General features: G+C 38.5%; 1 protein-coding gene across 2 annotated transcripts in view; it reads left to right on the top strand.

Annotated features, from left to right (window-relative positions):
* Nucleotides 1-21810, top strand: part of akap7 (A-kinase anchoring protein 7) — a 59473-nt gene extending 37663 nt beyond the window's left edge. The window contains exons 10-11 of one of the 2 annotated variants that reach the window (XM_030127997.1): nt 14066-14101; nt 19793-21810. In XM_030127997.1, coding sequence (XP_029983857.1) covers nt 14066-14101; nt 19793-20013 — 257 coding nt within the window. In that variant the 3' untranslated portion in view covers nt 20014-21810. The remainder of the gene's footprint in view (nt 1-14065; nt 14102-19792) is intronic. The other variant, XM_030127998.1, reaches the window with a different exon arrangement.
* Nucleotides 21811-22016: the final 206 nt, after the last annotated feature.

Raw genomic sequence — 22016 nt, 5'->3', positions numbered from 1 at the left:
ATTACTTTGTGTTTTGTTTGTTCCAGTTTTCACTCTAGTGCAAAGAATTGAAATTGATCTTATTTAGACGAACGTAAACCCTGCTCCCAATACTGCTGCCAGTTAAGTTTAGATTCAGACTAAAAATCCAAGTCAGCTACACTTTTTTCATTTCCACAGTTGCTTGTTCTGGTACTTTATTTGTAGAAATGTAATGAAATGAGTTGATGATTAAACACTGACGTAGTGTAATAAAGTGTCCAGGCAGGCAGTGTACGTACTGGCTGAAAGAAGCTGATGGTGCTGATCATCCCGTCATAAACGTAGACTTTGACACCGGCTGATAATGGTGCATCTGAAAATAGTTGTTGAGTGTGTGGGTGCAGCGTACTGGTAAAAACAGATACATTAGACTGGGCTGTTTGCACACACATCACTGTGTGCCCTCTCCTCTTGCTCCTCTGTTTCTCTTCCTCCCCTTCACGCTCCTCTCTCTCGCCGCTTGCAGCTGCATTGCTATAAACAGTCGAGCCACTGTGCCCTACTTCTGAGCAGCAAGAGATGGAGGGAGAAGGGGAAAGAGTGATGCGGGGGAATGAAGACTAATGAGGGGAAAAGGAGGGAGTGGGCTTAAAGAGAAATGGTGATATTCAAACAAAGACGGCGGCATGGAGGCAGACAAAGATGGAGTTTGTGTATGAGTGGGTCAGATGCTACCCCTGTGATGTGGTGAAGGCCACCCCCATGAGCACAAGCAGACACGTGCATGTGTGTTTCTGTGTGAGAATTCAAGCGTGACCGATGTAACAAGGTGTCACAGCGGTGTTAGCTGTCATTGCAGGTCATACACATGCACTTCTCCCAGATGATGGAAGAGTCATCATTTTCAAGGCAGTTTAGGGTTGGTGTTTATCTGATATCGGAGCTGACCATTAGGGCTGGGTTGGCTCACATGATATTAGACCATGATACAATTTAATTTTTCTTATAGTCTGGTAAAGGTTCATACTGTCTTCCAAATATAACCATTGTAGGTAATTCATTTATCAGACAGGGGCAGGTAAACAAGCAACTACCCCTGTCTGATAAATGAATTACCTACATTAATTAGGCTAATAGTTTATTTTTCAGAGGGTTTGTACAGATTATGGAATTAAAACATAAATAGTGGCACTGTCAAAACTTTCCTAATCAGTTAACATTTAATAGAATAGAATAGAATAGAATAGATCTTGTCATTGTTACAAGAACAATGAAAATCCATCTAGCAGCTCTGTTTCTGTTTAGCAGCAAACACTTAAAGTGAAAAAGACTAAAATATCGCACAAAATACTGAAAAATATTGGCAATATACAACAACTACAAAAATAAAATATTAAATGCACAAATACTACTAAATACTACTAAAATATGCAAAAGCTAAGTAACTCTGTACAACAGACTAGAAATTAGTTCAACATATAAGGATATATACAGGTAATATAGGATATATACAAGGTAAAATTAAAAACAAGGTACATTGGTTGTGACTGTTGCACTGAGGTAGGGTTAGTATTACGTTGTCCATTAGAGGGTTGTGGTTATTCAGTCAGTTGGGGGGGGGGGGGTACATTTAACCATTTGTGGGTTAAAAACTGTACTTAAGTCTGTTTATTTAAGTGGTCTGCTCAGTGTTATTTATGGGTTTTTAAAGACAGCATTGCAAAAGCCATTTGGTGTGTAACATGAACGTTGCTAGCACAGGTTACAAGGCTAACTACAAAAGCACTCAGATCTCCACCAAGGCAGATCAGCCCCCCACTCCCCCGATCACCACCAAAATTTAATCATTTGTTCCTTGTGCCAGTATCAATATTTCCTGAAAATTTCATCAAAATCCACCCTTAACTTTTGAGCTATCTTGCTAACACGCAAAAAAAACAAACAGACAAACACTGATGAAAACATAATCTCCTTGGCAGAGGTAATAAGTATATTTTAGTCTGTTTATGGTGATACTTTGGTGTCTAGTTGCACTGAAGTGTTCAGATTTAGTCCACATTAATTTGCAGACCTTGTGTAATATGTTGTTTTGCTGCTCCTGTAGAAGAAGAATATTAAAATACCATTAAGTCCATGAGTTGTATGTCTGGTGTGAAAACATTTGATTCATTGTAAAACTCCATTTGACTAATTAGCCAATGCTATCAAGGTAATTAATAGATTCACTTTAGCTGTATACAGAGGAATATATGGACTAGTGTTTACTTTATCTAGATTCTCAATAATGTTGATTTAAAATTCTGTAAAAATGCAGCTTCTAGTCATATAACAATACAAAAAAGCCCACACCCGTGCTGCTTAGACCTCCAAAAGCCAGAGAAAATAAGAGCAAAATTTGTTCTAGTTCCCTCAGGGTTACTACTGTCCAATTAGCCCAGTAACATTTCACGTGGACCTCACAGCACTGAGCATTTTGGAACGGTCACTACTTATCCCATTTTATTTCAGCCGCCATGTATTCTCTATAGGTGTACGTACAGTTTTTCATTGTGCTGTACCACCATATTCCCATGGAGTTATGGGGAAAAACAAACCTGAGACAGATGGACCAACAATGCAGTCCAGGGTTTTCACGCATATATACAACTGCCTGTTCCTGCGGGGAAATCAGCTCTAGTTAGCAGCCACGTATAGACTGTTTAGACAGACAACATAAAGCCACAGAGTACGGGTAAAATTGCAGAGGGACATTCCATAGTCCATATGTGCTGTCTGATATGAAACTACATAATTGCCACTGTTTCCACGTCCACTTCGGCATTTCTTGTTACTTATCGGCTGGTGTATACACTTATATTGTTGTAACTGCTGTAAAGTAACATTCAGCCAGCCATGTACTAAGCCCTCTAGTGATAAGTCCATTAACCAACCAGCTTCTAATCTTCCTCTAACCTTCTCTTGACATGCTGAGAACTTTTGAGATTTCTTGTTAATTATCAGAAGGAGGGCTGAGAGTAACCATTGTACTAGATAGATAGATAGATAGATAGATAGATAGATAGATAGATAGATAGATAGATAGATAGATAGATAGATAGATAGATAGACTTTATTTTAAACATAAGTAGGCAAAAGAAATTCCAGATTTAAAATGGACACTCCAATATATGGAAATAAATCAACCAGAAAAGAAAACAGTTATCACACAAATGTATAACCATTTCATTGTGGCTCTTTAACAATACTTTATGTTCGAAAAGGAGTAGGAAGAAGCCAAGCTTATATTGTTCTACCCCGATTTTACATGACTTTGTTAATCAGCTAATGTATACAGTCCATATAAAGAGTACGTCAGTCAGTAAATTGCAAAAAAAGAGAACAAGTTATTAAATATGATCTGTAATTATTACTGTTGGACTCACGTTCATTGTTACTATATCTCTGGAAAATAAGATTTTTATGCTTCTTTTAAAATTTTTTGATATTTAGATCCAGTCTTTTCCACAAAACCACTCCACAACATGAAATTCACATCTTTTTAAGATTTGTTCTAGCGAAATGTTGTTTCATATATAGTTTCTGTGTGTAGTCATAACCACCCTCTCTATCTGTGAAGAATTTCTGTATGTTACTTGGAAGTACTCACCCTTGACTGGTCTGTAAATATCATATAATAGTGAAAAAGTGGCCATGACGCAAAGATACTGAGTTTACTGTCACAGAGGAAAGAAACCAGAAAGTATTCATGTTTAGGAAGCTGGAAACGGAGAACTAAAGGAACATAATCAAACAAGTATTAAGTGTTTAATAGTCGACAGCTAATTGTTGCAGCTCTAAACAGAAGACTTATGTGGATACTTAAGGTAAACATTCTGTTGGAGTCGTAAAGGTTTGTTGTAATTAAAAGCTGTATTTATATAACCTCTCTGCTGCTCTTGGAGAAGTCTTGGCTATTTACCAGTCCCCCTCATTAAACACACATTTTGCACAATGTTTCCTCAACGCGTTGACATGAAGCAGTTAGTAATGTATTGTAATACCAGTGCACAGTGGACTATATTGTTCTTTTTCCAATAATATTCCACCAAACAGCACCTGTCTTTCCACAGAACTAATTGGTTTTGGGCACAGGCGCTTGAGTCACTTTCTTATCAGTGTTATTTGCTCTTCTCAGACTTCAGAAAGAGGCAGCTTTACCTTCACATGGTGGCACAGCTTCTGCCGAGTAACAAGGTTTGAACTGCCGTGATATTACAAAATAAAATGCGGGGAATATAGTGATCTGTTTGTCTTTATGAGAAGCTGTCATAGTAGACGATTATGAACGAAGAGGGTTCAAGTGCAAAGCATAGACCACATAGGAGGAAGACAGGAGACAAATCAGAACAGGACAAGGACTCAGAAGACAGGAGGGAAGAAATCTATGCAGCACTGCTTAATTCATCAACCCCACCCCCCGCCCCCCAGCCAGTCTAGCTTCTCTGCCAGTTTTCCAGCTTTCGTTCCTGTGTGTCTATTTCCTTTTGATTTCTGTGTTTCTCTTCTAAAGACACAGAGCTGGAAAATTTCAGTTTCACTCAGCTCCGAAGTTGTTGAGTTCTGTGTTTGAGTGTGATTCTGACAGCCAATGACAGCTCAGCGTGCAGGGTCACCGAGCAGAAAAGGTCAAGCCACACCACAGACGGACTGCTTTCCTAAGTCAGATTCTCACACAGATGAAGCAGACGCAGCTGGGCGTACATTAAGACACGTATGCCCTCGAGCCCGACTGGGGAAGAGTGAGGAACTAGAGCTTTGTTCTGCTAAGACAAACAGGAACAGGCCAGCGTCTGCATTTTTAGGTCCAATCAATAAGAGACGTTGACCTCTTTGTCTTCCTGCTGTTTGACACTCTTCGTCTGGATTACAGCCAGCATGACGTGTCATTTGCCAAACCTAGCTGGAAACCATTTAAGTTAGACATGAGCCAGACACGACAGATAGTGCTCTTAAAAGGGTCCAGGAAATAAACTCCAACAGGGAGCCCTTACGGATCTGAGTCACCAATAAACTTGTTAAGTGTGGTAACGGTACACAGAGGCAGACGCATGGGATTCCTTGGGAGATAAAAGTAATGATTTCATGGCTCAAATGTTACTCAATCTACTTCACAGTCACATGAGCCGAGTCAGGCGTTTGATTGCTTGTCAGTCTAACAAACTAAGTTGGGATCCATAATGTTTTGGCACCGTCTCTGGGGAATGAAAGATGTTTTTAGCCTCTTGTCCATTCGCACTAGAAAGGCCAGGCTGTTTTATTTGATCTGTGGTCAAGCAATGTTCACAGGAGGCACACCTGCCCGCCAGCACAGCTTTCATGTCTGCATGCACACGGACATGAGACATCCACTGGCACATTTTATTAAACTCATTTCATTTAATGGGTTATTTGACAGCGTCGATACTCATTAATAGAAACAAAAGTGGTAAATGAGCAGGAGTTAGCCAACAGGGCTTATTTTCATCTGTTGCCCTTAAAACGAAGCTCTAAAAACCAATGAAGAAGCTGCAGATGTGTTTTTTTTTTTTTTTTTTTTTTTAGTATTATGTGAAGGTTTACACAGTGCATGCATGTGAAAGCTTACATTCAAGGGTTAGTACTGATTTATTGAAGCACTGATAGAAAGAATGTACTGCTGTGGACATATTTAAGCAACACAAAAAAAATCCCAAGAATAGCATAAGCTAGACTTGAGATATTTTCACTCCTTTAACCCTTTAACATCTGCAATCTCTCTGGCGATGCATTTTGCACTTTACCGCATTCAAATTACTGTAACTCCTGAAGCGTTATTGCTATCCACAAAATTCAAACGGCATCGGAAAGCTGAGATCCTGAGCTTTCCAACACTATATAACACTTTACAGCAGCAATGTGGGACTCTATTAGAAGTAGAAAGGAATTGTTTCAGAGACTTCCACACAGGCTAAAAAATACCTGGAAATAACAAAAAATATGAAGCCATATATGAACCAAAAAGCATGTTTGAGAAGATGTAAAATAGTTGAAAGTTTATTTCTGCAGTCTCAAAAGTTTCGTCATGGACATTTACAGTTGTTTTTGTTAATAAATATGCTAAAACCTTTTTATCTTTTTTACTAAAACACACTGTTCTGAGCATTTATTATTTATACTAATGATAATGAATGGCCAGATGTTGAAAGTTAAGTTCTTCCTGAAACCAATGGTGCAAAAGAATTGGCAAAAAAAGACATTTTCTGACACTTCTATTGCAAAGAAAACATGACGACACCTAGATGGCCTGTTAGAATGGCAGTCTTAAAAGGGTTAAAGCCATCCATGCCAGTGAGAAACCAAAAATCTGCATGTGAAAATCTGCTCATCAAAATATTTATATTACTGTGCTTACTTGGAGACAAGAAAAATTGAGTTGAGCAGATGCAAAAAAAAAAAAAAAAAAAACATTAAGGATCCATCCAGTATTGGAGCAGCATACGGAACATGCAGAGTTCCATCTAAATCACAGGTTATATTTTCAGATGGCTGTGGAACAGGTTGTCATCTTTGTGGTGCTCGAGTGTAGTTATCCTTCAGAGATGTGTGATTCAAGGCCAAAGGTACATGTAATTGTGCATGACAGCCTTTTGGTGTGCTGTAGCAGTGATGTATTATCAAAGGTGAATACGCTGCTGTGGGAGGGTTTGGAGCAAAAGAACACTTTAACTTTTAAGAACATTTATTTCTACCTGCCTTTCTTTTGCATTGATGTGTTGCCTATTGCTGCTGTGAACTGTTAAATTTCCCCATCATATCTTATCTTGTCTTATCTTAACTTATCAGACCTGCAGATATCCATGGACGAAGGGTTAAAGAGCTAAATAAATAAAACTCAAAATCCACCCCAATGTTTTCCTTCCAAGAATAAATATAAACATCCATAAAATCTGTTTTTGTACATTTAACCACAGATTTCTCGTGAAAATCTGTTTGTGGTATAAAACGGCACCTTGAAACTCCCTTTAAAAACACTAGACTCACTCAGACAAAGAAGTCTCAGAAGATTAACTGGTTTATTGCTGGCCTGATTTGTTTCTTGGGGGGGTTTTGAACATGTTAGAATGGATTCAAACAAAACAAAAGCTGCTGTTTTCATATAGAGAGACTCGTGGCTGATATAACAGCTTCAGTCCCTGTGGGAAAGGGCTATCTGATGGTACTACACTGAACATACTCTAAATATAGTGTACACTTAAACTGATATTGATTTTTTTTTGAGGGCCCGTGTCCACAGTAGTATATTAGCCTTCATGCCCTGTAGTTTTGTCTGGTTCGACTAACATCCATCTACTGTAGGTAATACACTGACTATGGATACGTACTTCATACAACTGCACTTCAAAAGACCTGAAGTAAATTTTCATCTTCCATGATTTAAAAGCACTGGTATGAAAATAGAGTTTTGATGGGTTTTGCTGGTGTTCACTGCCTGAATGGAGGGCTTTATCAGCTGTGAAATTGTTGATTAGTGCACTGGTGTAGAGGAGCATGCTCACACTTCAGAGCAACCCCTCCCAGTAGTTCACTGTTCTGGCAAAAAGTAAATTATTCCTCTGTACAGAGTTGACTAAAAGCAACAAATTAGGCTGCATTTTTAGAAATTACCAACCTTCTTGGGAACTCACGACCGTCCGTGTAACGTGCATACATGAATACAAGTTCAGTGTTTTTGCACAAAAGGCTATTTGAGGAAGACTAATGCGAGCGCTGTAGGTCTGCCAGCCACTCTCCAGTCACAAGACCATTGCTCAGTTGTATTGATCAGCCTTTTTAGCTCCAGTCAGATGTTTAATTAACTGGATTAATGTCCACTGAGTGTTTTTTTTTCAAAGCCCTAAATACAGTAAACATGCTGAAGTGGGCTGCAGTTACTATCGTACGTCTGAGCGTCTCTGGTATTTCCTCAGGAAGCCACTCTACGCCTCCACCTCCACAGCAAAACCCCAACTGTCCTCATCTTCTTAATTCTTCCAGGTTCATTCTTTCCTCATTTCGCCTCCTTGTTCCCTTTTGTTTTTGTTCTACCTCAAAATTCCATTAAAGAAATCAGCTTATGAAGCAAATTGGCGCACCCTTTCTGCTCCTCCTCCCATCACATACTACTGTATACATGCTCCAAGTCATTCTCCCCCCGCTTTGCTATCTCTTCTTCCCCCAGTTCTCATCCTCCTCCTCATCCACACACTGCTTTGTATCCCCCTCCTCTTCCTGGAAATGCATGAATGAATTGTGCTTAAACCCCTGCTACAGCTCAAAGGAAATCATCTCATCTGAAGGAGAAATTACTTATAGAAACCGATTACTACGGTCGTATAAACATATTCAGTTTGGCTGCTGTTTCCAGAGAATTTGATTTAGGTTTTTAATACGATTATTATGGTTCCTATGAAGTGATTATATACGGGCTGCATCATTTAAGTAGCCCCTATCAGCTGGAAAAGAATGACTCACCCCTTCATCATGGAAAGTATAAGGGTTTGAGGACTTTACAAGACCTTAACAGAATGTCAACTCTGTTCCAACCAGAAATGGGCTGCATTAGTTTTCCAGAGTTGCTGAAGAACAAGATAAATGTAAGTAATAGAGATAAAAGGCTCTTAAGCCCAAAGTAAATCACAGCAGAGAGTGGCACGGCGCAGAAGCAAAAGTAAAGCTGAGCAGAGCAGTGACGTGGAATTAAATAAAACCCAAGCAGACACGCTGTACATGGTTAATACTGTACAGACACAGTTCGCTGACAGTGTGTGCAGTCATGATCTTAAACATCTGCATCTGCACCGACAGCCTTTTAACATGTCCGTATGTCTGAGTGGAAGCAGGAAAGACTGGAAATTGGCAGGCAGAAGTGAGGATGTAAAAGAGGAAGAAGCCGAAGTCTTTATTTAGTCACATCAGCCTTTGGAGCAAAAGCAGTACTTGTATAATTTCAATTGTATTTAAAGCAGATTCACCTTATTCTTAATTTTTAAGCTATATTTGTAGATAGTTAGCACTCAACACATAAAGACCCTGTGTGACTTTTGTATCAGTTCCAAAAGAATTCTTCTCTCTATTTAACCTTTCCTAAGTGATTTATCATCATTTATTGTAGTATTATCCTCTGAATTTTGCATTTTTCCAGTGAAAATCATCTATTTTCCTATGGTTAATTCACTGATCATATAGATGTTGATTAAAGCTTAGATTAAATTCAAAGGTTATTATATCAGAAACAGAGAAAACTGAAGTAAAATAAAATTAACTAAACATAAACCAAGTGTGTGCATCCACTGTCATTGATCCAACTCCATGGGTTTTACTGGTGAATCAGTGTTGTAGAAGATGACGGTGTTTCCACGTTCACTACAGAGCCTCTGAACGTCCAAATGCGTCATATCTGATGACCATGAAAAGATGAATAACTGTATTTTACACCAATTATTTCCATGTTTTGATACAATTAATGGATCAACAGTTTATATCAGTAGATGTTTTTGGTCGACAGTGGATGTTTGGGTCTTTATGGGTTAATGTAAATGATCTATTTGGACAAAACTGAAAGATTTTACCAAGTTAAATGTTAATGATGATTTCTGATTAGAACACTTACCTAAATAGTTTGACATTCATTGGCTAATTAAATTGGACATATGAAAGAAATTAAAATATTTTCCATGTAAAGTCAAAAACACCCACACCATTCTTGTTTCACATCCTTTGTTTTGTGTTATACCCTGTCTTTCTATGCTGCATTCCCTTCTTCTCTCTACTAATGAACCACAGTAAAAATGCCAAAAATAAATAACCATCAGCCCATTTGCTAATTAGCAAGTTTGTTTCTTGAACTGAACAATCTGCCAGACACAACAAGACACTTAATGCTGCAGTATGTGTTTTTTTTTTTTTTTTGTAAGCATTCCTTTGACTTGATGCTTAGCCAGAATTAACCCACAAGAAAAATGATAGTAACTCACAACCCTAATGGAAATATTTCAGTCTGAATCGAGGCAGTTGACTGACATACTGACCGCTGTTGGCATCTTGAGAGCCATGCTGCTGGCATAATGAAAAATTTGGACCTCCTACATTAAAAGGGACAAGTGGGCATGCTTTTGCTGCTGATGAGAGAACACAGCATGTCCTGCCCTAAGCTCATAACTGCTATAGGTTTAACCAGGATTTCTTAATTGGCTTGTGTCCTCCATAGGTTCTAAGAGGGTTAGTGTGACTGTATACTCTAAATGAACACTGAAGTAGAATGAATGACAGTTCTGTAGCTTTGATGAAAAAAAAAAAAGTGCAATAGCTATTGTACTACTAGTACTACTACTAAGGAGAAAAGCTATAGGAGAGAAAAATGAGATGTCTAGTGATATTTGAGAGAAGACTTTTGAGGCATGAAAGGAGAAAAGATGAGCTTGAAAGAAAGAAGCTGAGAAAGAGAAGAAAATGTCAAGGGAGGAAAAGTCAAACATGTAAGACAAGAGGAAGACGAGAGTGAAACCTCCCAGAAAAAAAAAAAAAAAATGAGGTGGAAGTCAATACAGTGTTCTGTTTTGTTAAAAGTTGAAGTGCCTGTCTGGTTCTCATCCCGTCTCCATGACAACACTAGCAGCAAAAAAAAAAGCTAGAGAGCAGAAAGAGAGAGACAGACAGATTTGGGGGTTAGGAAAAGTAAAACCAGAGACGAGGTTGGAATCGAGAGAAAATACAGAACCGGGGTTGTGTGACAATGACGGCATAAGCTTTGGGAATCTGCGGGTATATGTTGCGAGAGAGAGAGAGACGGGATGAGAAAGAGATATCCTTGTGTCTCGTCAGCCTCGTCGCTGTCGACTCAGTTTATCAGCAGTGTGAAGGCTTATCCGTCTGAGTGCGTGCATCAGGTACAGGGAGCAGCTTTACTGCCATCATAAAGGCCTTCAGTTTGGCAGGACAAGATTGAATAGGCAGATAAATGTTCTCACACACACACACCCTTAAAAAGAACTGGCAAGGTCATCACAAATCAGTAGTCTGTTTATACAAGCTAATGATTACTACATGTTGCTAGATGATGTGAATGTGTGCTGTTAATCTTCTACAATCATCCAACAAAAAGCGCTAAACAGTACGACACATGGTCATGTTTGCTCCTGTTTGTATAATGGTGCTTGAAAGAACTTATACTGTGACCTAAAACAGTCAAAACACAAGAAGAGACAAAAACTAATCTTATCTTATATTTGAGTTTGTGGTAAATGTATGTGAATTGGAAGGGGATATCAGAGTTGTGTATTTCTGTCCTTGAGGTGACAATCAGATGTGAGTTTGGAAGGCATTACCGTGTTAGAGAATAAATCTGGGTCTTCACTGTCAAAGTCGGATCTAGACCAAACAGATTTGTGGATGTATGTGTCATGGCTTGAACAACCTGAAGGCCTTAGAAGAGTTGTGGACACTCCAGAGGGAGTCTGTCAAGGAGATGTTGTATAAATGGAGAAGATTCAGTCATTTATTCATTTATTTCATGAACTGTTTAATCCTTGTGTGGGCCATGTGGGCTGTGGGGGTGCTGGAGCATATCCCAGCTAAAGTCAGGTTAAACCCTGTGGCTAGTTCATCACAGGGCTGAGACTAACAACCATTCACACCTAGGGATTTAGGTTGACCAGTGACCCTATTAAGGTGCATGGCTTAGGGAGGAAACTGGAGTCCCTGAAGAGGACCCACTTAGACACAGGGAGATTATGAAAACCCTACACAGTAAAGACCCATCCATGTCTGCCGGGGCTGGGATTGAACCCATCAGTTGCTGTGAGACCACAGTGCTACCCACTACACCAAGGTTCAACACCACTGTTAACCTCAACCAACAAAGTATATACCTGTCTTGCCAACTCCTCGATCTGGAGAACATTGAACTACACTGGTGTATATGTTATATTTCAAAATGGAAGCTGCTGTTCTCCTAAAGAGCCAGAGAATTTTGGGGAGAATGTTCTTTTGGCTCAAATCATTTATTTGGTATCAACTAAACACTCATAGCATTCCTGCATCAGATTGTCTATCCAGGGTTTGTACAGGTGCTTGAAATCCTTGAAAATGCTTGAAAGTGTTATTTTTAATATTAACCCTTTCATGCATAGTGGTCACTATAGCAGACAGCTATTCTACAGCTGTTATCTTGTATATTCATGGATTTTAATGGGTTTTTTTTATTTTTAGTTCCATATCAGCCAACACAGTGGACACCTATGCATCATCCCATACACTGCAATTCATACCATTACTGTAACTTTGCTGTTCTTGATAAATCTGATCTGCAGTAACATGTTTGAGTGTAAATCAATTGCTTGTTATTGTTAATAGACTGAAATTAACCATTTTTCTAAAACAAAAATTTTTTTTTTTGCATATTATCTCCATAAAGAGAGTAATAACTAATATTAGAGTAGGTTAAAATGGGAGAAAACATCAGGTTAGCAGCATTAAAAAAATTCTTTCATAGTTTTCACACAGTGTATCAGTAAATACATGTTTCTTTGCTTCAAAAATTAAATACATGATGTCCAGCTGAGTGGATGTTTTTGTAACTCCATGAAAAATAGGTTCATAAAAAAAAAAATTCAATTGCATTGTTTTTTTCATGCCTAAAGAGGAATAAAAACACTCAGGAAAAATATCTTGATTAGGGTCAAAAAACGGTATTCAAAGTCTCTCTGACGGGACATTTTAGAGACAATTTGACCCATATTTTTACTGTTAAATTCATTTTTGCTTTAGTTGGACCATAAGGGATTATCCAAAACAAGGAGCTACTTTATATTGAAATAAATATTGGAATGGCAATCAATTTAAGTTCGCTGTCTGACGGGACATTACTGTGTTTTGACCCATTAAGGTTCTCATAATGCATGCATGAAAGGGTTAACTCTGCCAGGTTAGATGACAAGCCAAAGCTACTTATGGAGAGGCGATAGATTTTGAAAAATAAAACTTTATGTCAAAAAAGAAAATTAGCGGGTGTTCTCAGGTCGACTCAAGGTACGTTTTTATCTTAATCTTTGGCTCGATGCGAGTGTGTCTGAAGAACGCCAAGTGGCGTCACTTTTTTGGATAAAACTTTGTGTTCTGCTTTTATTTTTAACCATTTTGCTATTATGAAACATATTTTTTTTATGTTTGTAGCATAATGCAATGTACATTATTGTGATAAAAATAACTATGAGTATATGTATTCCTGATAGATTTGTTTTTGTTTCAGCAGTGATGTGGTGCTTTGCAGGAAAAAGTTGAAAATGACCCTTAAAAGTGCTTGAATTTGACCTTGAAAATGTGTACTAACCCTGTCTATCAGTGAAGGCACTCTAAATTCCAAAATGTACTGATGTCTGTGTGTCCATCCATATATTGAGATGACTTAAAACTAGTTATATGAACAGACAAGGTGCAATATGAGGGAAAGTCATTTTGTATTGGCTGTATTTGGTCCCTCTTTAAATTATTCCTCTGTTTCTATGTGAATTTACTGAAAACATGAGTTCACATCTTTTTGCCACATTAAATCATTTTAAATGTGTAATTTTGTCCTCCTTTTTAACATGGTTCCCCTCATGTAGTTTTTAGGTCATATCTCTGCAGAAGTGAATTCTAAAGGTTTCACAAACTAGAGTAAAAAGCCCTTGCCTGTGACTAGTTATTTTTACAGTTTGCAGACTTGTGTAATTAGTTTTCTTGCATTGCTCGTGGTTCCTCCCTGAAAAGAACACCTGCACCCTTTGTCTTACACTGTAGTCTCTGAGCAGTAAGACATTCAGAGGCCTTGGATGACAATATTTCCTCAGCAGTGCATTTGTTTTATTCCCTTTGCTGCCGAAGGGCCCGAGTATAATCTTTAAAATCACTGTCAAGCACCAAAAGTATCTCTTTTGTGTGAACGGACAAAGAGGCTCTTGTAACTGCAATGCTTCATCTAAGTATGAAATCCACGAGACTGATTTCATTTTCGTTTTTCTTCTTTTTTTTCTTTTTTTTTCTTATTGTGTGTGTCTTTATTTAATATTTTATGTTTGTGTTTCTGTTGCAGATTTGGTTCAGAACCCACTCCATGCCAAACGCTCAAGTATGTGTCCTTCTCATTTGTCTATAATCAGATTTGGGAGGGTCAATTAAACCTGATCAATATCTGATTATAGACTGAAATCACACTGTGATTTCATCCATCAAAACAATCATATTCACGATGATTCATCTGAATGATCAAGTGTGTCACTGATTTAACCTAGAACAGAACCCTTAACCATCTGACAAATCCTTTCATTGGTTAATTTGTAAGAATGTTTTCTTTGCAGTGTTCATCTTCAGTTTTCATATATTTGTTGAATTCCATTGCAACTCATCTGGCACAAAAAAGTAACTGTGGGGAACAATAAGTATTTCAGCTCAAATCAAATATTGTGTCCAACAGTTCTCATCTCTTATCATTTTAATGCGATTAACCAAAATGATCAGAGTAAAAGTCGGCTCAGTCTGGTTGAAAACAGGAAGTTATTAAGTCGACTGCCCATTAATCATGCTGTCTGTTTTTATGGCTCTGTGTTACCAAACATCTCTTTGACACTGTAGTTCTCATGAGCAAGGCAGTCCAAGGGGTTGTTCATGAGATCATCCTTAAACCCACTTTTATTAGTCTTTGATACATTTATTTGTGTGTTTGGACCCTAATAGTTCAAAAAGTTTAAATTTGAACCCTCCTGGTGCTGCAGAAGCTATCTTTATATTCATTTTGGCAAAAATCAAGTGGATTTCTACAACCTGTTTTAATTCTTTCTTAATTTATTAGGTTTTATAACTAGTTACATCACGACATTTGCACATATAAGGTCAAGACTTCCGATGAACATTTCTCCGAATACACCATAATTGTTTGTCAGCAGCAGCGATTGTCGTCCATACTGAAAATATGTCCAAACTTCGAGCCGATTCCCTAAAATGTTCAGTTGTTGGTTGAACGAGACAGAGCAGCACAGCCAACAACCTAGAGGGGGTGGGGTATGAAGTGGGTCATTTGCATTTAAAAGGCCAGCGCTCAAAATGACCTTTCTGGTGTCATTACTCAGAAATAGGATTGAAGATGGACCTGTGGAGTTGAATTAATGAAGAATTCAGACCCAAGCATAGCATTTACAGTTTAAGTAGACCACAGGGAGATGTTTTAAAATACATAATTCCATTTTAACCCTTGTGTGGTGTTCAGATTTTTATTATTCAGCCAGTGTTTGTGGGTGTGGTGGTCCTGCTGCATTTGTGGGTTTTTAATTCAACATAATCAAACAATTTTATGTTAAAATACTCTACAGATGTTTACTTCATCCCAATTACAAGCAACATAAAAAGCATATATGTTTAATATTTGCCTTTTGCCTATTAATTAAATTGCTACTCATTTTTAGTGTGTTTTTTAATAAAATGTAATATAATCAAGAGAGGAAACAATTCATTAAAAAAAATAATTACTCATCATTTTTTGTTTAATAAAAAATTTAAACGGGTCCCACAGACTCAAACACCATACAAGGGTTAAAAAAGCAAAATATCACCACTTTAAGTATGATATTATAATCATAAACCTACAGGCTTGGGTCCATAATATTCTGACTATGGCTGATAATTGCTTAAGTATTTGTACACAAGGTTTTTATTGCAAACATTCCACTGTTACTTTAATAAATTCAGCCTTATAAAATATAAGCCACACAAACATGGCTCACACCTGTAATAACATTGGACTTTTGAGTGTAATTATTGCTCCACTTCTCATACAGGTTATTTTTAGCAGTATGTCCAAGTATCTACCTGTGCATACTTACTGCTGCTCTGTAACCCTATGGGACTGATCTTTGCGTTCTGATGTTAGAGCTGCACTGTGGAAGAAAGCCAGCAGCAAAGCCAACCACAAGGTCATGAATCTGCAGTAACTTTACCCCCCTCTGAGCCCACCCCCCATATGATAGTGGTGAAAAAAAATGTGAGACAAATATTGCTCAAGGACATCCTTAGGACAGAGAGTCGATATAGAACCATATGTGGTGTTAGTTTGATTTCCAGAACAAATAGACACGAATATAATATCTGTATTCATTTATACAATATAGGATTGTTTTCATCCGACTCTCTTTACCACAACAGCAATTTTCCTTTGCAGAACCACTGCTTAAATCAGTTTATTTTTGTGATTGTGTAATCTCTGCATTTTATAATCTTCACATCCAAACTGATCAACTGAAAACAAATCAGTAGGTTTGTTGAAGGCAGCAGTTCTGTAAAATAAAACTGTTTTTGCCAAATGAATCTTGTAGCTCTGAATAGAGAAATGTAACAGCTTCAGTAACAACTAAATGTCCTCCCATCAGAAAATATGCACAGTTCACATTTTTGAGTGCAAATAGGTTACATACCTCTGATGGTGTGAGCATTTATTTTATTATAACTAAGTTTCCAACACAGAGGAGACAGACTGACAACATCAGCAATAGTTTAGAGCAGGGAAAAACAGATATCTAATTACCTGGACAATATCATGAACTGAATTATGAAGTCCAAATAGTAAAAATGTAAAAGAATCAGAATTCTGAAATATCAAATTCAAATTGAGTGAACATCAGACTTACCATAAAAATCTTATTTTTCTTTTTAGAGCCACTATTTTCCCTCAAAGACAGTATTTCCTGTTTTGAGCCTTAATATCCAGTGGCCACTGTCAACACCTGTTTCTGCCTTTACTGATAGTTTATAAAATACCCCATCGGCACCTTTAACAGGAAGTGCACATCATGGACACCCCTCCCTTACAGAACATTTTCACCTGTAAAAGGCAGGTTTTTATTATAATACCACCAGCATTGATGTGGTTCTTTTTAATGGGTACTATAATTAACTTTGGATTCTATTTACTGCACGACAAAATGTGAATCAAATTCTATCATACTGTCTGTGCTTTGAAATGTGCACTATTCATACAGTGATGGTGCTAGGAGGTATTTTCAGACAAAAGGACAGTGTTGTGACAGCAGCCAAGCAGCCCGAGGGTCATTATATCAGTGTATGGATATAGTCATATGCAATTGTACGTGCAAAAGTGCAAAGACACAAGAACAAAGCCGACACGAGAACAGACTGGGGTGTGATCTCAATGAACCCAAACACTGTCTGATCGTTAACGCCACATACACTTTATCAGGAAACGCAGTTAGAGAGCAGTTCAGCCAGCTGCAGTCCTGCGGGTAAAAATACCTTATCAAATCATACCCAAAGGTTCAAGTCGCTCAAACAGACAGGCAGACCCCAGGTAATCAAATAGCATCTCAGTGCAGCAGCAGCGGGGCCCCTCAGGAAGCACAACTCGATAAACCATTAATGTACAATCGAGAATCACGTTACGTTTCAATCAATTTAGCATAAAAGAAAAGAAACTGAAGCTCATAAGAGCACATGGCGAGCGTAGTCGTACAAGTGAAGAGCACACACGGTGCCAAATCTTACAAATCCTGCGCTGTATTTGGCTGGCGGTTAGCAGGCGGAATATTTGGTATAAATAACCCAAATCCATTGGGTACATCATGTCAACAATAGCATCGAGCTGCTGCTGCTGCTGCTGCTGCTGGTGTTGGTGGTGGGGAAGTGTGGCAGTGACATGCACACTCACTTTAATTTATTCCAGCGGTGTGTGTGTTTATGTGTGTGTGTGGTAACCCATCAAAACACCTGGACGACATCAACATAATATGGTGTTAACATAATCAGCCTGTAGTGTGAAAATACATTTACACATTATCAAATACATATGTCAAATGATATTTTCCAAACAGATAACACACCAAAGCTAAGGATAGGACACTTTCAGAGCTTTGTTTTTCTTTGTGCGTCTTCGCTCCGGCTGCTTCCCTTGTATCTGTACGTCATAAACAATAGTGTTTTGAAGTGTAAACAGGCCTGAGGGCTCTTTGGGATGCCGTGGGATAACACATTAGCTCTGGGATTTTCTACTTGGCCTTGGTAATCAAAAGCTGAGGCGACCGCAGTGTGCTTTTGAACCACTGCAGTAATCTTGGTGTTTGTATGTGTGTGTGTGTGTGTGTATGTGTGTGTATGTGGTAGACAGACAGACAGGACGGTTGGGTGGTTCTCTATTAGGGTCCGTCTCACAGCCTCTCTTCCAAACAGTCTTTCACCGTAAATTATTGAGATCCTGCTCATCTTACGTTTTTAGCTGGTTTTTTTTCCCTGTGTACAGCTGCCCTTGTATTTTAATGTCTGCCATTTTGTGTGCAGCTAAAGCATAAGCAGCAGCACTGTGGTAAATTAGATAATTTGTCAGTCACATCAGGAGGTAAATTAAATTCATATGTAGACACTACAACAGAGAAAAGACATTCGCTGTTTTGTGGGGATGATCCTTCTGTTATCTTATTTTTAGTTTCTCGTGTACTCATTTATTATCATTAGATAAAAAATCCTGGTTTCCTCTTGGCGTAAGAATTAGTCCCAGGAACCACATTAAGAGGTTTAGAGCTGAGCTGAAATTCCATGTGGGGCTTTAAAATGTGAATATGATTGTGTTCATATTCGCAGCAGGAACACATTTATGAGGTTTATCCTGGTTTTGATTCCATTTGGGGACACAAAGAAATCAGATTATTCATATCATGATACATACTGTTATCCTGGTGACTAATTACTGAAGGCTGTTTTGTGTAGACGCCTGTGATGTTTACAACACAAACCAGATCATTTATCCTGACATTTCTGTAATTGTTGGTCTGTCAGGTGCCTCGCTTTTCCGTACCTGTTGGAAACCCAACGTTCTGTAGCCTGTTGACTATAGACTGGAATGTCAGACTTCTTATGCTTTTTTCTCCCACCCAAAGTGCCAAGGATATTGAATTCTGTAAACACTGAAAGCCAAAACTCTTTTCTTGCTGTCATTGTTTGTGCACCTGCGGAGATGGTCAGCAGTGATCAGAAACCAGGATCAGATGTACTCATGCAAAAACATCCCAGTTTCCATCAGAATACCTTCACTAGCACTAGTTGTTTTCTCAAATCTAGGGTAAGGGCTTATTCATGTCAAGGTTGTAATAGTTTTGGATTTTTCATTATAGTTTAGTTTTATTTAGTTTAGACTTTTTTTCTCTGATTCAGTTAGTTTTAATTAGTTTTTAGAGCAGGTTTGCTAGTTTTATTAGTTTTCTTTTTTTTTCCTAAATGCTTAGTTTTAGTTTAGTTTTAGTTTTGTTGTATCTTTTCGCTTCTTCTCCATCGTATTCAAATAAATCCCAGACAGGACTCTGCTGATTTCTCCCAACTTTAGTTTCTATGTTGCCAGGTAGAGTGAGGACCAGAAGACAACTGTAAACAACGAGTGCCATATGGTGCCAGCAGCTAAAATTGCTCGAGCGAAATAATCGAATCAATCCAACATTGACAAAGACGAAAACAAAGGGAATTTTTTCCATAATTTTTATCCGTTTTTTGTTAGTTTTGTAAGCACACAATACAGTTTCAGTTAGTTATAGTTTTTTTCTTTTAATTATAGTTTTTATTTATTTCAGTTAACGAAAATGTTTTTTCAATTCTAGTTTTCGTCATTTTGTTAGTTTTCGTTAACAATAATAACCTTGATTCATGATTCTCATCAGGATACTGCAAAGCCTCACATCCATGTCCCGTGTCATGTTTTTCACACATATGTTAGTGTTTTTAATTAAAATATTTTGCGCAAGCTGTATTTTTAACGTGCTTATGTCGTACCCAGGTGGGCGTCGCCGGTCTGAGCCCGACGAGGCGGAGCTCCTGAGGGTCAGCAAACGACTGGTCGAGGACGCTGTCAATCGCGCCCTGCAACAGTACAAACAGGAAACACTTCAGAATGGGGGTGGGCCGAAAGCCACGGCAGCGCAGCCCCCGGGAAACACTGAGGAAAGTGCAACAAAGACGGACACTACAGCGAACTCCACCACAGACAACAGGAAGTGACATCATCTGAGCGCAGCGCAGAGACTGAAAAACCAGCCGCCCAGAGAGAACATCCGCTAGGCCCGGCCAACCAGGAGAAGACTCTGTAAGCCCTGGGCACGAAGCCTGAACCAGCCAACCAGTCAGCCCAGCCCGCTGACTCGATAACCCACCGAGCGACCACAGCGGCGAGCCAGTCACGCTATCAGCCCACATAACCCTGGCTCGACACAGCACTAGTTAAATAGATGATGTAGCTTAAGATCAACGTTAGGTGACCGTCCAAAAAAGCCCGCTAGCTCACCCACTAAGTCTGATGTACGACAACTAACAACAAGAACATCTTCCCTCAAACCTCACGCAGCTCTGCATCTGCGTTTGTGCACATCCAGCCCAGTTAGACACATGTGAAACACTCCTCTACATATAGACACGCCCACGTAGGGTTCACTGTGACCTGTCACTCACAAACTGCCCTTCGATGATAAGATAAGTGTGTGTTGGAAGTTTGATCTCTAATCGACTGCAAATCTTCTTCCTCTAACCTTCACTTAATTGTTTTAGGTGAAGACATTTTTGTTGTTTTGTTGGCTTTTGAGAGTTTTTTTTTCCATTGATTTTCGAATGGACAAAAGAATACTCATCTGCTCGTGCTCGTGGTTGTGAACAGAGCTGAGTTGTGATTGGTTGGATTCAGATACAATTTGCTGGTCTTTGTGTCGACTTTTTGTTTAACCAGCCCTAGTTAATAATGAGTCTGGGTTAAAAGCACTTTCAGTTCATCCACTATTGGAAATATATCTCTAGACTTCCACTAACACTTGATTTTTTTTTTTTTTTTTGTCCTGCTGGACGTTTTGTCTCCAAACTGCAGTTTTGTCTTCACTATTTATAGAAAGTGGTCTGAGCCCAGATATCCATCAGTTCTGTTTGTTGTATTAACCATCTGTCTTCTGCTGAGGAAGCACCGAGACAATCATTAAGTTAAGATCAACTAGTAAAATAAGCTCTGAATTAATATTTTAAAACACAAGCTAAGTCATGCCAGTGGTCTGATATTCCTTTAAGGCTATCCTTGCAAAAGTGTTTTTTTTTAGATTGGAGAATCTAAATGATCTCTTTAGCATGAATGCATGAATATTAATACTAATACCACTGCTAGAAAACACTATCAGCTGCCAAGAAGTTAGTTTTTCTCCGTTAATGCCAAATCCTCCAGTGCTCCAGCCTGGAAATCTGTTCAGTTTGGATCTGACACTGGGGTCGCAAATGTTCTTCTGAGAATTCAACCTCTCGTCTGATCAAATCTGGATGGATTTAATAATTTCGTTGTGTTTCATTTACTATGTTGCCATTGCTTTTTTTTTTCTCAGTTGAATGAATTTACAAAAGGCCACAGAGCTGAGTTATTTTCTGTGTCATCCAACGGAGCCGTCTGGAGTTTGTACAGTCTTAAAGTCTGAAAGAAGAGGGTTTGAGGCTCAGTGTTGGTTTGGAGTGTTAAGGCTGATCTTAGGAGAGTTTTATCTGTAGTACTGTTCGTTAAAAAAAAAGAAATCACTTGAAGCCGAGCAGCCGGCGGACCCAGTTATTCTAATGGCGACGCTGAGGTTAGCGAGGTTAACTCAGACAATCGCTGCTGTCGGCTGAAACCCTCCAGCTCATTTCAGTGTCTTCCTTCCATTTTTCTTTTTCATAAACTTCAAAAAGAAATTAGCCTCCATGTGCAGAGTTTGACCCCAGAGCTCATAAAATCCATTCAGGCCGATTAGAAACTAACCAACTAAGAAATTAAGGCACATTGTCTGACTGCAAAAACAAAACAAAAAAAAAAAGAAAAAAAGAAGACAGAAGCATGACTTGTGAATCATGATGGCACAATGATAAGGCGACAGTGAAGATCGAGCTGATTTGTTTACTCTTATTAAACATTTTATTTTATTCTTTTTAACTCGTATTTATGTGCTTCGCCGCTGCAGCAGATTCGTTGGCGTCCCACTTGTATTTTGATGAAACTGAAGTGA

This window comes from Sphaeramia orbicularis, chromosome 24 (assembly GCF_902148855.1).
Source record: "Sphaeramia orbicularis chromosome 24, fSphaOr1.1, whole genome shotgun sequence".
Classification (NCBI taxonomy): Eukaryota; Metazoa; Chordata; class Actinopteri; order Kurtiformes; family Apogonidae; genus Sphaeramia; species Sphaeramia orbicularis.
This window is presented reverse-complemented; position numbering and strand designations above follow the sequence as displayed.